At 42.0% G+C, this 12,900-nt stretch overlaps 1 protein-coding gene across 2 annotated transcripts in view; it reads right to left on the reverse strand.

The window, feature by feature from the left end:
* The window catches only part of GRB2 (growth factor receptor bound protein 2), a 50,636-nt gene that overhangs the window by 3,350 nt on the left and 34,386 nt on the right, over positions 1–12,900 (reverse strand). For both annotated transcript variants that reach the window (XM_021554434.3, XM_085556857.1), the window contains 3 exons: positions 7,788–7,885; positions 3,271–3,393; positions 376–544 (listed from right to left, as the gene is read on the reverse strand). In XM_021554434.3, coding sequence (XP_021410109.1) covers positions 376–544; positions 3,271–3,393; positions 7,788–7,885 — 390 coding nt within the window. The remainder of the gene's footprint in view (positions 1–375; positions 545–3,270; positions 3,394–7,787; positions 7,886–12,900) is intronic.

A 12,900-nucleotide genomic window follows, 5' to 3' on the forward strand; every position in this document is an offset into this window, starting at 1 on the left:
GACCTTCAAAGATCACCAAGTCCAACCATTAGCCCAGCACTTCCCTATCCTTTCTTACTGTGCCCTACAACAGGAGCAAGTTCATTTTTAATTCACAGGAATGTTGCTGCAACAGAATCTATAAACATTAAAATAAGCCAAACGTTCAAGCAGCAACAATAACTTTGCCTCAACTCCAGGGAGACCAGGAGTGCAGGTAGGCTTTACACAAGAATGCAGCTTACTTACCAGTAAAATTTTGACTGCAAAATCTAAAGATACAATTCCATAGGTAAAAAAACTAGTCAGCTTCTTTCTTACTCTAAAATGCAATCCCACTTCAGACTGTGGTTGCAATAGCCTGACCAGGGCACTCTACAGGGACACTTCTCTTACCTGTGGCACCTGCTCAATGTCCCGGAGAAATATTTGCTGGTTCCTGGAGACAGATGTAGATCTGTGATAATCTACCAGCTCGTTCAATGAATTGAACTTCACCACCCAAAGGAAATACTTGCCAGCCCCATCTCTAAGCACCTTGAAGTGCTGTACATCATTTCCAAACCTGTATGGAAAGAATGAAGAACATAAAAGAGCACATTATTAGCCATGGGGAACTCCTTTTGGGATCATCAGCACAGAGTTTGGAATGAAAAGGCCTTCAGAGCACAGTGAAAACTGTCAGTGACATCGATAACATAGATGCAGTCCCACAGCTGGCATCACACATACTTCTTGATGTATGTTACATATGCCATCACCTGCGTTGCTGAAGATGGTGCAGAATCCCAAGGACAAATACCAGGGACGTTGCACGGTCACAGCAACACAGCTGCACCCTGGTGCTTTCCACTTCACATCCCCAAACACAGAATTGCTAGTCAAACAGCACAAGCACTTTGGTTTAGCTCTTCACACCCAGCAGTTTCACCACTGACTCAAGCCACTCTCAGTCTGTGTTACTCTTGCCATGGCCTTCTGCTTCTCACAGCCCCAATCCCTCCCTCCCACAGCACCACTGGGTACGTGCAACAATGCAATGCATAAGCACCAGTCCCATTGCAGGCAAATTCCTGGGAAAACACTGCCACAGGGAGAGCAGAATTGGCTCCTTTGGCAACCAGAATGGACTTGTGCAAAAGTCTCTCTTATGAAACAAAAGGACCTCTCTGGTCTTTAAAAAAAAACCCAAAACAAAATGTAACAGGAGAAAAACTCCTCAAACCCTGAAGTGCTCAAAGGTGATGCTGCACACATAAACCAGCAACTTCAGTTCTGTGTTAACAATTTTTTTTCTGACAAATGATGGCATTCAATTGAAGCTACACTTCCAACAGTTTTACTCTGAATAAAGAGGAACTCTGGAGAGGTCTCCTGGGATTTTTCAGATGAATGGCACATTGGTAATTTTACTTCAGCTTAAAACACTAAAAACAGAAGACAACTGTTCCCCCTTGGCATGCATGGCTCCAACACATTAGTGGGGAAAGCAGACATTGCCTTGAAACAACTCCTGGGTGCTGCTTCTGCTTTGCCTTCCTCAACCTGTAAGCTTCTCACCATTCCAAATTCTACAGATGTTTAGGAAAAGGACTTTCCTAAGTTATACAAACAGTAAAAAACACCCAACTGAGACATTACCACCAGATGGCAACACCAGGCTGAACAGGCGGGCCCAGCTATGCCATTGTAACTTTCTGTTTCTTAAAGGAATGCACTTTGTGCAACTGAAGCTTCCATTCATATCTAATATTCCAGCCCGGATGACTCTATTCAAGACAAAAATATAAACATCTCTAAAATCAGTGGCTTTAATCCAGTTTGCTGGCATGACTCAGTACTGCTGTACAGAAGGACAAAAATTTGGATACAGACCAGAGATGACCAAAAAAAAAAAAAAAATCTTGTTGAGACAGATCACTGACAGCCACAGAAAACAGAGCCAGCTGGAATTGTGCATTAATAATAAAAATGTAATGATTATAAAGAAAATCTTGCTTATTTATGATACAAAATGAAGATTAGAGAAAAAAAATTTAAAAAAGAAAACAGCCAAAATCAACTGCTGAGGACAGACTCCTTCCCATCTCCATCCTACATTAAATCACTTCACATATATTTTCAAGTTTCTAATACCTCTATTTGAGTGATTTCAGATCAGATAATCACAGAATTGCTTGTGTTGGGAATCACCTAAGGACCACCTCATTCCAACCCTCATGGGCAGGAATACCTTCCAGACCAGGCTGCTCCAAAACCTTGTCCAACCTGGCATTTAACATTTCCGGGGATGGGGCAGGCACAGCTTCTTTGGGCAACCTGTGCCATGGCCTCACCACCCTCACAGAGACAAATTTCTTCCTAACCCATATGTAATATACTCATAAGAGCTCAAATGGACCTCTGGATACACAGCTCCATCTTCCAGTGCTAGTCAATGGGAATATTACCAAAGCATGTGCCAAGCAGAGAAAAACATACTTGCAAATGTACAACACAGAGGGAAGATAAAGTAATAACTTGCACTGCAGAGGAGGAATGAAGGAGGATGGGAGGTTGTCCACACTGGGTGCTTTGTGGCTCTAAGAGGGAGGAATGGGATCCACAAAGAAGCCACCAGACAGTCAGTGCCTGGGCCTGTGTGAGCCATGTGCCACCAGGTCAGTCCAGTGGGCTCACTGCAAACCAGAGCAAAGACGTTTGTTCTATTAGAGAGGGAATAAATGTCACTAGAAGAATAGGAATGCTATAGGGTGTGAAGATTCACAGTCTCTAGACAGAGAGGCATAATGCTGTCTCCCAGGATTTCTTGGAGAAGCACAGAGAGAAGAAGATAAAACAACCTTTATCTCTGCTCCTTTGTTTTCCCCATGTAGAATGTGGTGTGGAGAGTGTTTACCTGCAGTGATTGCTGGGTTGGATTCTGGTGAAGGGTGTTTGGGTTCAATGACCAATGGGATCCAGCTGTGTCTCAGACTCTCAGCAGAGAGTCACGAGTTTGAGTTAGGTAAGTAAGAAGTAAGTATGTAGAATAGTATAGTATCTCTTTAAATTGTATATTAAATGTAATATACTATAGTTTTAATAAAGTTATCCTTCAGCCTTCTGATCTGGAGCCAGATATCATAATTTCTTCCCTGTATCTGGGGTTTGCAGCATTTTTACTATAATAGGGCATCTGTGAGATGAGATTATTCCTGCTCCTGTTGACAATCACCTGCCCTTTACTCACCAGTCCAAAGGAGCAGCAGATGCCTGATTAGCACACAATTGCTCCTGGGCATGACTTACTTGACTGAGAGGGAGAAGTCCCCAGGAGCACTCTCACTCTCCCTGATGAGGAAGGCACCATCGTGTCTCTGTTTACCCAACATTTCTTCAGCCTTCGCTCGGGGAATCTTTCCAAAAAACCACCTGTGTGGGGAGGAAAAGAAAACAATAGAAAAAGTTAAGAATTTTAATCCATTCATGGAAGAGCCAGAAACACCACAGCTCCGGAAACAAGATCTTGTCTATGCACTGCTCCATCCTGCACACATGGAAAGTGCATTTTGTATCTAAATCAATTTGTTGTCTCTTTCAGATCAGATGGTAAAACACATCTACTTCAGCAGAGAGAATCAGTATCTTCATCCAACAGCTGTGTGTTCCTGCAGCCCAGAGTCCAATCTCTGAGCCCTGCCAGAGTCCTATGGTCCGAGACAAGTATCATCTGTCAGATAGCTGAGGTAAGTGCCAGGACTGCAGTTACAGACCAAGTGAGAAAAGCTCCTTCAAGGTCTCTCTGCTCCGCTGCAGAGGAGTGCTGAGCTAGGCATGGATTCCATTCCAGAAAAGATGCTGATGCCACTTGTTTCAGGAGACTCTTTTCTCGCTTTCTCCCATAGGCAGGACAATCCAGGAGCTTTCACAGGAGAGTCACATGAAGTAGCAGCCTTATGCAAACCACGTCCAAAATTCTCACCAGCCACAGGCTGACCATGACACCAAGGCTGAACCTACCTCAGGCCACCAGATCATCAGCACTGACCAACAGACTGGTCACGGGATCCTTGCCCCCATTCACATTTGCATTTCCAGACTAATCCAAGATTAAAGGCAAAGAAGGGATGAGTGGTAGGTCACATGGCATGAGGAAAGCAGAAGCATCTTCACAACTAAAAAGCAGAGCTTTCAGCTTTGAGGAACAGATCACACAGGACAGCAGCACTTATCACACCCATACCCACGCAGATGACTGACCTTAGAGGAGAGCATTTCATAACAAGAGCTCCACTCACACAGCCCACTGTCTGCAGTGAAGGTTTTGCTGCAGCAACAAGGCAGAAGTTGCAGAATCCTTGAAACAGTCATTCTTAAGAGAAGCTGGAGCTCTTGTGACGTCAAGAAGTCACCAGATCTTTTTCTCTAAGGGCAAGCTACCTCTAGAGCTGAAGAAGGACTGATTACTTGGTTACCAAACACACTCCACTTGCTTGAAACTCTCGGTGTGTTTTATCCCTTGAAATAAAAAGGAAAAGCTTCCTCCCTCAACCATCCTATTTCCAGTGGTTAAGAATTTCATGGCATTTTGTACATTCTAGGTGGCTTAGCACATGTGCTGTTTGTTGGTACCTGAGGTGAGGTGGTGGCAGATCACCATGGGAGATCCACCTGCCCCTCACTGCACTCTGCTGCCCACAAAAATCAATCAAGAGAAACTATTAAGTGAAACTCCTTCAGAATTCAAAGATAGTATTTAATTTCCTGGGCTTTTGGCACTACTGTCAGAAAGACAGGGAAGTCCTGAATTTTTTCTCTGTCAAATGCTGCTTGAAGTAAGCTTTTTATTATGATTTTAGGTATCTTGCCCTAATTCTTGTTTACAAAGTATCTTAATACTGTTTAGTTCTCAAATAATTCTCAATTACTCATGTGACAGTTTCATCTTGAACACAAACAAAAAACAACTTCACCTTTCTCTATAATGTAAGAAGGAAAACCTGAAAGAGCTTAATAGAATCCTTCCTGAAGCCTCAACAGTTTACCTGTTTTCCCCCTAAATTTTACTGAATCACTACAAAGTACAAGTGTACCATTCTTTTAAATGAAGTAACACTTACGAAGTGACTATGCCAAACTACGTAAGTTTTCTGCTAGCTGCTTCTAAGGCACTTCAAATAGACTAAAAATATTTCAAAATTCTTGAGCTTCCTTGCAGTTCTGTAGCTTTACTACCACATTAGCCAGAGTAAAAGAACCTCAATTAAATGAAAACTCCAGAGATGAAACAAAGTTATTCTGCAGGACTGCTGTCTACTTAAGAATACAGTTGTAAAGCAGCAGAAGTGTTGTGCATATGTTTGCTACAGAATGTCTAAAAATATTAACATATATCACAGGATGTCAGAAATCACTTGTGGAGAACTAGGCAAAGTGACAACGACATTGCCACAACTTTTCTTCTGAAGGGCAAGCCTGATAAGGCTTGACTCCAACAAGCCCTGTAATGCAGGTGAAACTCATCCTGTCAGCACTGCAGAAGCAAAGCAGGCATTCCTGCTGATGCTGCACAGCCAGAGGGAGCTGCACGGATTATAGAGCCCAGGTTCTCATCGCTTCCAGCCTCCCCTCCATCGGCACTTTGGCAATTCCTTCGGCTTCACTTCGCACAATCATTTCACTTGGCCGAGTTCCTCCACAGAAATTACAATGCTGCAAAGTGAGACTTCAGCAATATCCCCAGGACAAGCTGATAACAAACACAAAGACCTCAGATAGCCTGGATCAGATCCATGGTGTGTTTCATAAACAGCAAAGTCTTCCCCTGTCCTCTTCAAGCGCAAGGTGTTGCTGTGCCTTCAAAGTAACCTCCCTGCCCAGAGCTTCCTGTAGCTCTTCTCTGTCCTGCCTAGTTCTGCTCAGTCTTTGCTTTGTTAATTGAGGTGGTAATTCAGATTAACCCTTCAGGTTAATCCCCAGGTAAGTCTGGTCACTGAAAAGTGTCACATTTTCCTTTTAGCTTCATTTGCTGGTAGTTAAAAAGTGATCTGTAAGATTTGCGAAATACAAGGAAGGAGAAACATGGCATTTAATACCAGCTGTGCAGTTGAAGATTTAAATCTTGGATTTTAGGACAGGATTTAAAGCCATAATCAGTTGCTTTATTTCCAAAACCTCTTGAAAACAATTTGATAATACCATGAGCAAAGGAACATTCTCTTTCTCACTGCTCAGCTGCCTGCAGTTTGCTTTTTGTATGACCTATATGACTAGAGAGCTCTGCACTACAGCTAAGTCAACATTATGCTATAAAAACTTTTGCATAATTTCCCAGAGTTGTTAAAATGCAGTAGCTAAGACTCCCAGCATTGCTGACACATGACACTGCCTCCATCCAGATGCCATCAGCAGTTCAAAACATCTTCAGATAAAATCAAATTAACTATGCTTAAAAACCAATACCAAATTCGCCCACTTGAAGGCTCAAATATTGTTCATTCCCTTTTGGTATAAAAACAAGTGGAAAACTGATAGCTCTATTCCTCTAAAACAAAACACCATGGAAGATCATAGAATAAACTGATCATTGTAGGAGACATCACTGTACGATAAGTCAAATGCCTGGAAAATTTTAAGGAGAAGGTACAAGCATCAAATAAATGTGAATGAAATTGCAATGTGGATTTGTGATCCCCTGTGGACTGGTACAATCAGGGTAAACCAGACATGTTACGACAGAAAACAAAGGTTTAAACAATTTCAGAATTTTCTTGTGCGTCCTTGCTTCACTTCCCACTTGGCTACCATAAAGTATGACACCTCTTCTTCTTTCTTGGGGCCAGGCCCTCAGAAGCTTCCTTCTGCTGTTTCGAAAGGGCCCTTAGAAAAATAATTCTTGATTGCATTTAACTGCAATATCTTCATTATATAATGACAGTCAACACTTATATAAATCATCAGTTTTTGTCAGCAAATGAAATGCTACAGCTCCTTGTAAAACTCCTGATTACAGGTTTTGCTTCTCCCTCCTAAACCTCCCTTTGAATCTGTTATCCAGAGCTTGCTGTTCTTGTTCAGATGTTGCAGGATCTCAGAGGTTGGCAGAACCAAAATTTAGCAGAAGACAGCAGAAACACATAAACTGACACAAAGAAAATACCCAGTCATGTAATACTACAGTTTTCATAGGCTGGGTTCATTACACCTGGGGGGAAAGGTTTTAAGTAGTTACTGAAACACAGCTCTTTGGAGCAGCAGTTCAAGGCAACAATACTCGTGTAACAGCACTTTGAGGTCAGCCTGTTTAGTGAGGAAGGTGTTGGACCAGATTACTGTTACAGGTCCTGTCCAACCTTAAAATTCTGTGATTCTATACTCAGGATGTGACAGACATGCTACAAGTTCAGCTCCAAATACCCTTCATCTTTTGCAGTGCTGTGAATGCCATGATTTTTACACTTAGCTGCTCAGTGAGTAAAACTGAGAATCATCACAAGAACACAGACTCTTTTCTTGGGGCAGTGGTAGTAAAAACTCTCTACTAAAGGTTTTTTTGCTGGTTTATGGCTGCTAACTTCCAAGGTTGTCCTGACCATAAAAAACACCAGAGCAAACACCAGAAAAGCCTCCCAAAACATCCTGCTATGCAGCTACTATGAAAGGAGTAAAAGCAAACACTACAGCCAGAGACACACAACTCATCAGGAGTCCTTTATCTGTCCATACACTTGAGTAGAGCTGGTAAAATTTTAGCAGAAAACCATCCTTCTGTTTGTGAGGATGCCCAGAGTAACACCAAGACAGCCAATCCCATAAGATCTACTTACGGATGGGGTTTCATTTCTATGTAGTTCTTGGGAATGAAGCCGTCTTTTCCATTGAGTTCTGCCTTGTACCAATTCTGATCGCATTCTTCATTCAAAACCTGGAGGAAAGAAGCAAACAAAAATTAAGCTTGAGATACATTCAAGATACAAGCAAGAATGATGAAGGTACCTGGTTAATCCTTCCCATTTGTGTTGAGCAGTTTTTGCATTAAACACATTCAAACAGCAAATGTAGATGAATAAAGTTCCTTCTTTTTATTTTTGAAGGGGATACTTTTCTCGCTGTAATTTCAAAAGTGAACAAAAGATCAGGAGTCACAAGAGAGGAGCCACATGAAAAGGTAGTTTTAAAAAGCACAAATTGATATTTCAAAGCATACTTGCTCTAAAAACTTTGCTGCTTTATTTTTCATTGAACTTCTGTTAACTGGTACGGTGCAATAGCCAAGCCTGGTGCACTGACTCTGCCCTGAAAGCAATCTCTCCAATATTGTATTATGTTCTGTAAATAAAGCCATGCTATTGTTTGAAATGACCTCTCCTCAAGATGACTTTTGTGTTTGTCAACACACACAAAAAAAAAAAATCCTCAGATCACAAAAGTATCACATGATTAGCATTGCCTGAATGCAGGAAGATGAGGAAATGCAAAGAGAAAGAAACACAAATGCAAATCCAGATATCACATACTACACACACAGAGTTAAGGTGAAGATATCCAAAAACCCTCAAACTCTTTTGCTATGCCATTACGTTTCTTTATTTCAAGGGTGGTGAAAGGAAATTAAAAAAAAAAGAAAGAGAAAGTAAAAGCAGACAAGAATTTGCAAGTGCATGTCTCATTCTTACAGTTGACTGAAGTGCATCAGAAAATTAAACTCTAAAGATCACTGCTTGCTGCCTTTCAAAACTGTGACACACCACCACCCTAAATCTGCCTCACTGCTGACGGCTATGTATGACAGATAAAAACCTCAAAACCTACCGAAATGAAATGTGGCAAAGGAAAGAGAGCAAAATGTGAGCATCCTCAGCAAATTACAGGGAATAATAGTTATCTGGATGTTCCTTCACTCCCAAGGGAAGAGGCTGATGGGATGTACATTCCCCACGTGCCAGCACTTCCACTGGGGAGCTAGCATAGCAGCAGGGCCACATCTACAGAACTCAGGTGAGCAAAGATTTTTTGGCCTCTTTAAGGCCCATTTCTGGATATTTTCAGCTGAAGAGGCTTTAACACTTCAAAGATCCCAAGTACTTACATGTGGATGAAACATTCAAACTGTCCTTTGTGCAGTTACTACTTTGGGCTTCCATGCATTTATGTACAAGCACTGCTCCAGCACACAGCAGAATTCTCAGTCTTTCAGTTGGGATAATTTGAACACAGGTCATAAGCAGTTCAAGCATGGCTCTGTTACAGGCTCTGAGGTAAGAGCTCCCACATGGAGAGCTGCCCTGGATCAGCTGATGTCTGCTGGACTGCCTTGGAATTGCAGGACTGGGACCTGGGCAGGGATTGATTCCTCAACATGAAATACAGGCAGAGACACCAGCAGGAGTTCTGGGATACTGAACAAGGACAACAGAGATCAAAAATAGGTGCATCAAAAAGTGAACTGCGCCAAGACCTGGGAGGGCATGAGCTGAAGAGAAGATCTGTAACTCAGTCATGTAAAGATTTCAGCACATAGCTTCCAAGAATCAGCAATTTGGGGCTGTTCTGTACCTCAAGCTGCCTTCACTAGAGTCCTGCACAATAGAATACAATTCAAGCACAGCATATTTTAATATGATTTCTAATAAACCAAATCTTACACAACGGTGTGCATTCCTTTATCAGAGATATCTCCCATGAGCTTTGATAAGCTCATGTGCTACAGACCATCACCATTAGAAAGCAGTTAAGCGATCTGGCAGTCTGTTCTTCTCCCAGAAAGAATGGGTAAATTGTTTTTTCACCTGAACAACAGTGCCACAGTTTTGGGGGTTTGGCAGTAGGTATTAAAAAGTTATCAGAAATTCTAACACCCAAATGTAAATTATTTTAATGAGTTTTATCTTGCTCTGAAGATATGCTAATAGATTTGGAGGAGCCAAATCACATCGGGCTTGGGGTACTCATTAATGTCTGGCCTGAAGCCAAACGCCAGCAAGAGAGCAGTGCTGAGGGACGCATTAAAGCTTTGTGACCAGAATAAAAAAATAGCTGATTAAAGGCAGGGTAAGGTAACTGCCTATATATCTGCACATCCAACCTGTTCAGGGGACTTCTGCTGTAGTAATGAGCCCTCCACAGCTCCCCCCTGAGCGGCTGTGTTTGCTCCCAAGACCTTTTCCTGCCTCACACCCAGCCCGTTGTCCTTTCTAGGATCATTTTAACGAGCTGTCACAGCTCCATTCACACCCTGGCGGGCAGCCAAGGATCCATGCCCTGGTTATAGACCTGAGAGCTCACACACACACACACACACACACACACTCACCCTTAAACACCGCTGGGTTCCCCTTTCTGCTCTTCCAGAGAGAACAGGACACACTGTTTGCTTTCCAAAGCTCCACGTTCCTGATTCATTTCAGCAGGAGTCATCTCCACAACACAGATCTACAAAACCACTTCTTCTGACAGTGTCAGACACCCCTGAAGCTGCCACCAATGCTTAGCCAAGCAAAACTGACTTGTACTGAAGTGCCTTAAATTCAGGACAACTTTGCAGTCACATGCACAAGGCTGGAATTCTGGTAGTTCCTATGAAGTTATGGAGCTATTATCATGAAAACTAACAGTCCTGTAAAATTTCAGCTTTCAAAAAAAATGATGCCACTAACATCCTTTAGTGAAATGTAACTAAAAAGTAACATAGGAAAAAATACACATAGGAATCTTGCGCATTGATGTATCTGTCTTTGATGTTTACATCGACAGTGCTCTCTTTATTTTAAATCATAAATCCACTGAAATGAAAGAACTGACTTTAAGTAATTAAACCATTTTACTGCAAAACGTTTTTATGAAAAGCACAAAGTAAGTTCATCTATTCTATACTTCCAAGTGACTTCCAGATAATAAGCCATATTGAAATTTATCATCTGGATATTTTTAAAACGCAGTGCTATGCCTCTAAGAAAAATAATGATTCTTAACTGAATTGCAGTAAGATTTCCCTGGACTTACCAAAACTACAAAATTTAATCTAAGTACCACATACATCACTAGATTTTGCTTTGAATAATTCGCCAAGTATAAAACAAAAAGACAAATAAATTAAGTAACAAAATTAAACTAAAGATTCACTGCTCCAAACTGGACAGCCTTCAACATCTGCAAAAAAGCTGAAACACTTTGTTTTAGATCAACTGATGAGAACTGCTTCTCTTTGGGTAGGTCAAAAGCTAAAGCGTTCCCCTGCATCCAATCCCACAGCTGCCATAGATCCAACCAGGTCTATGGCAGAGCGACTCTTCCTTTCACACTGGGGCGTCTGTGCCCGAGAGGAGGAAGGAGGAAGGGTATTTTTATCCCCTCCATTTGAAGCCATGCTGCCATGTGATGTCCTCAGCCCGCAATCAGCCCTGTTTTACAGTAAGAGTGGCTCAACTGTGCCCCGCAGTTTCCCAGTTTGATGACAGCTCTTACCAACAAAAGCCCATCTGTTCCCATGGAAATGGGGAAGAGGCACCGCAGAAGAGTTGCAGCAAGGCAGTTCCCAAGCTTCAGCCAGAACATTTCACACATAGCAACCATCCCCAGCCGTGCTCAATTCCATACCTAGTAAGTATTTCCAAGCACACCCATGGGAATTGTATACCAGTCTCAAACCTCTCAAAACCAAACCACTTTCAGGAACACACAGGCACTAAACTGGAACACAACAAGCAGATTTGGCTTAGCTCTCAAGCTGACACCCATAAGCAAACACAAAAATAAATAAAATGCCTTGAGTATTATGTGCTGTGAATTTAGCCAAATTAATCAGCATGCTTCGGTTTTGGAGAGGCAACCCCCCAAAAAATGTATTCAGAGCGGGCTCTGAGTTTTGGCTGAAGCTCCTCTTTTCCCTGAACTCCAAGGTTTTGGGACTCTTACTGTGCTAACTGAAACAGAAAGTGTAACACAACTGCTGCAGTAGCACCTGTTATTGCCAATGTAGTTTTTCTCTTCCAAAAAATCACACTGACAATGTCACAAAAAACCCAAAGCAGTACATTAAAAACATTCCCAAAGTCTAAAAAATCCAAGGAAAGCACTCACAACTCTCAAACTAGGGCAGGAATTCAAATTTCTTAAGTGAACAAATGTTTCAAAGGGAGCACTTCTGCAATTGAATTTCTAAGCCTGGAAATTACTTGTCCCAGGATGGAACGGCCCTTGGCAGCAGGGTTCTCACCCTCAGAGAGGGTGTTAAAGCAGAGGTGGTTTAACACTGCTTTTCATTACAGAAAAATGGCTTCTTTTCTGCTCTGAGAGTTACAAACTAGATATAAACCAGCAAGTAAAAACTGTTTCAATGGAAACTGTCTGAATTCAACAAAGCAAGTTTACCACCACAGCCCAATAAAAAACATTTTTGTTCTCTGTGTAATAAATGGATAGCGTAGTATTGGCTCTCGCAAATGTTGAATGTAAGAAGATCTGTTCAGATCTGGTTCTTTTATATGTAAGTTTTGTAATGTTGAAAGTTGATCTCCAACCATCAGAAGAGTTTGAGCACAAAGGACTGTACAGACTCTGAGAGGGGGAACGAAGGAGGAGCTGGGTCTGAAGAGTGACATCTGCACAAGTGTGGGATGGGTCAGCTTCCCAGGGGGTTGGCTTACCAATACCATGTATTTGGGATGGCTTACCAACAGCACATATTGGGGCTGACTTACCAAAAGCATCTACTGGGGTTGTCACAGGTGTGGGCAATGTGCCTCTGGCTGCAGCTAAGCACCAGTGCTGTCCCTTTTTTCCTTATTCAGTCCCTTGCTGTGGTTCAATAAGCCTTTTACAGTTTTACAATGTGAGGTGTCATGTCTCACATCTGCAAATTTATTGTAAATGGCACCACAGGATAGTCAAATTCATTTCTTCAGGGTTTTGCAAAGACAACCCAAGACATGGCTTGGTTAC

The sequence above is a fragment of the Lonchura striata genome, chromosome 18 (assembly GCF_050655825.1).
Source record: "Lonchura striata isolate lonStrDom1 chromosome 18, ASM5065582v1, whole genome shotgun sequence".
Classification (NCBI taxonomy): domain Eukaryota; kingdom Metazoa; phylum Chordata; class Aves; order Passeriformes; family Estrildidae; genus Lonchura; species Lonchura striata.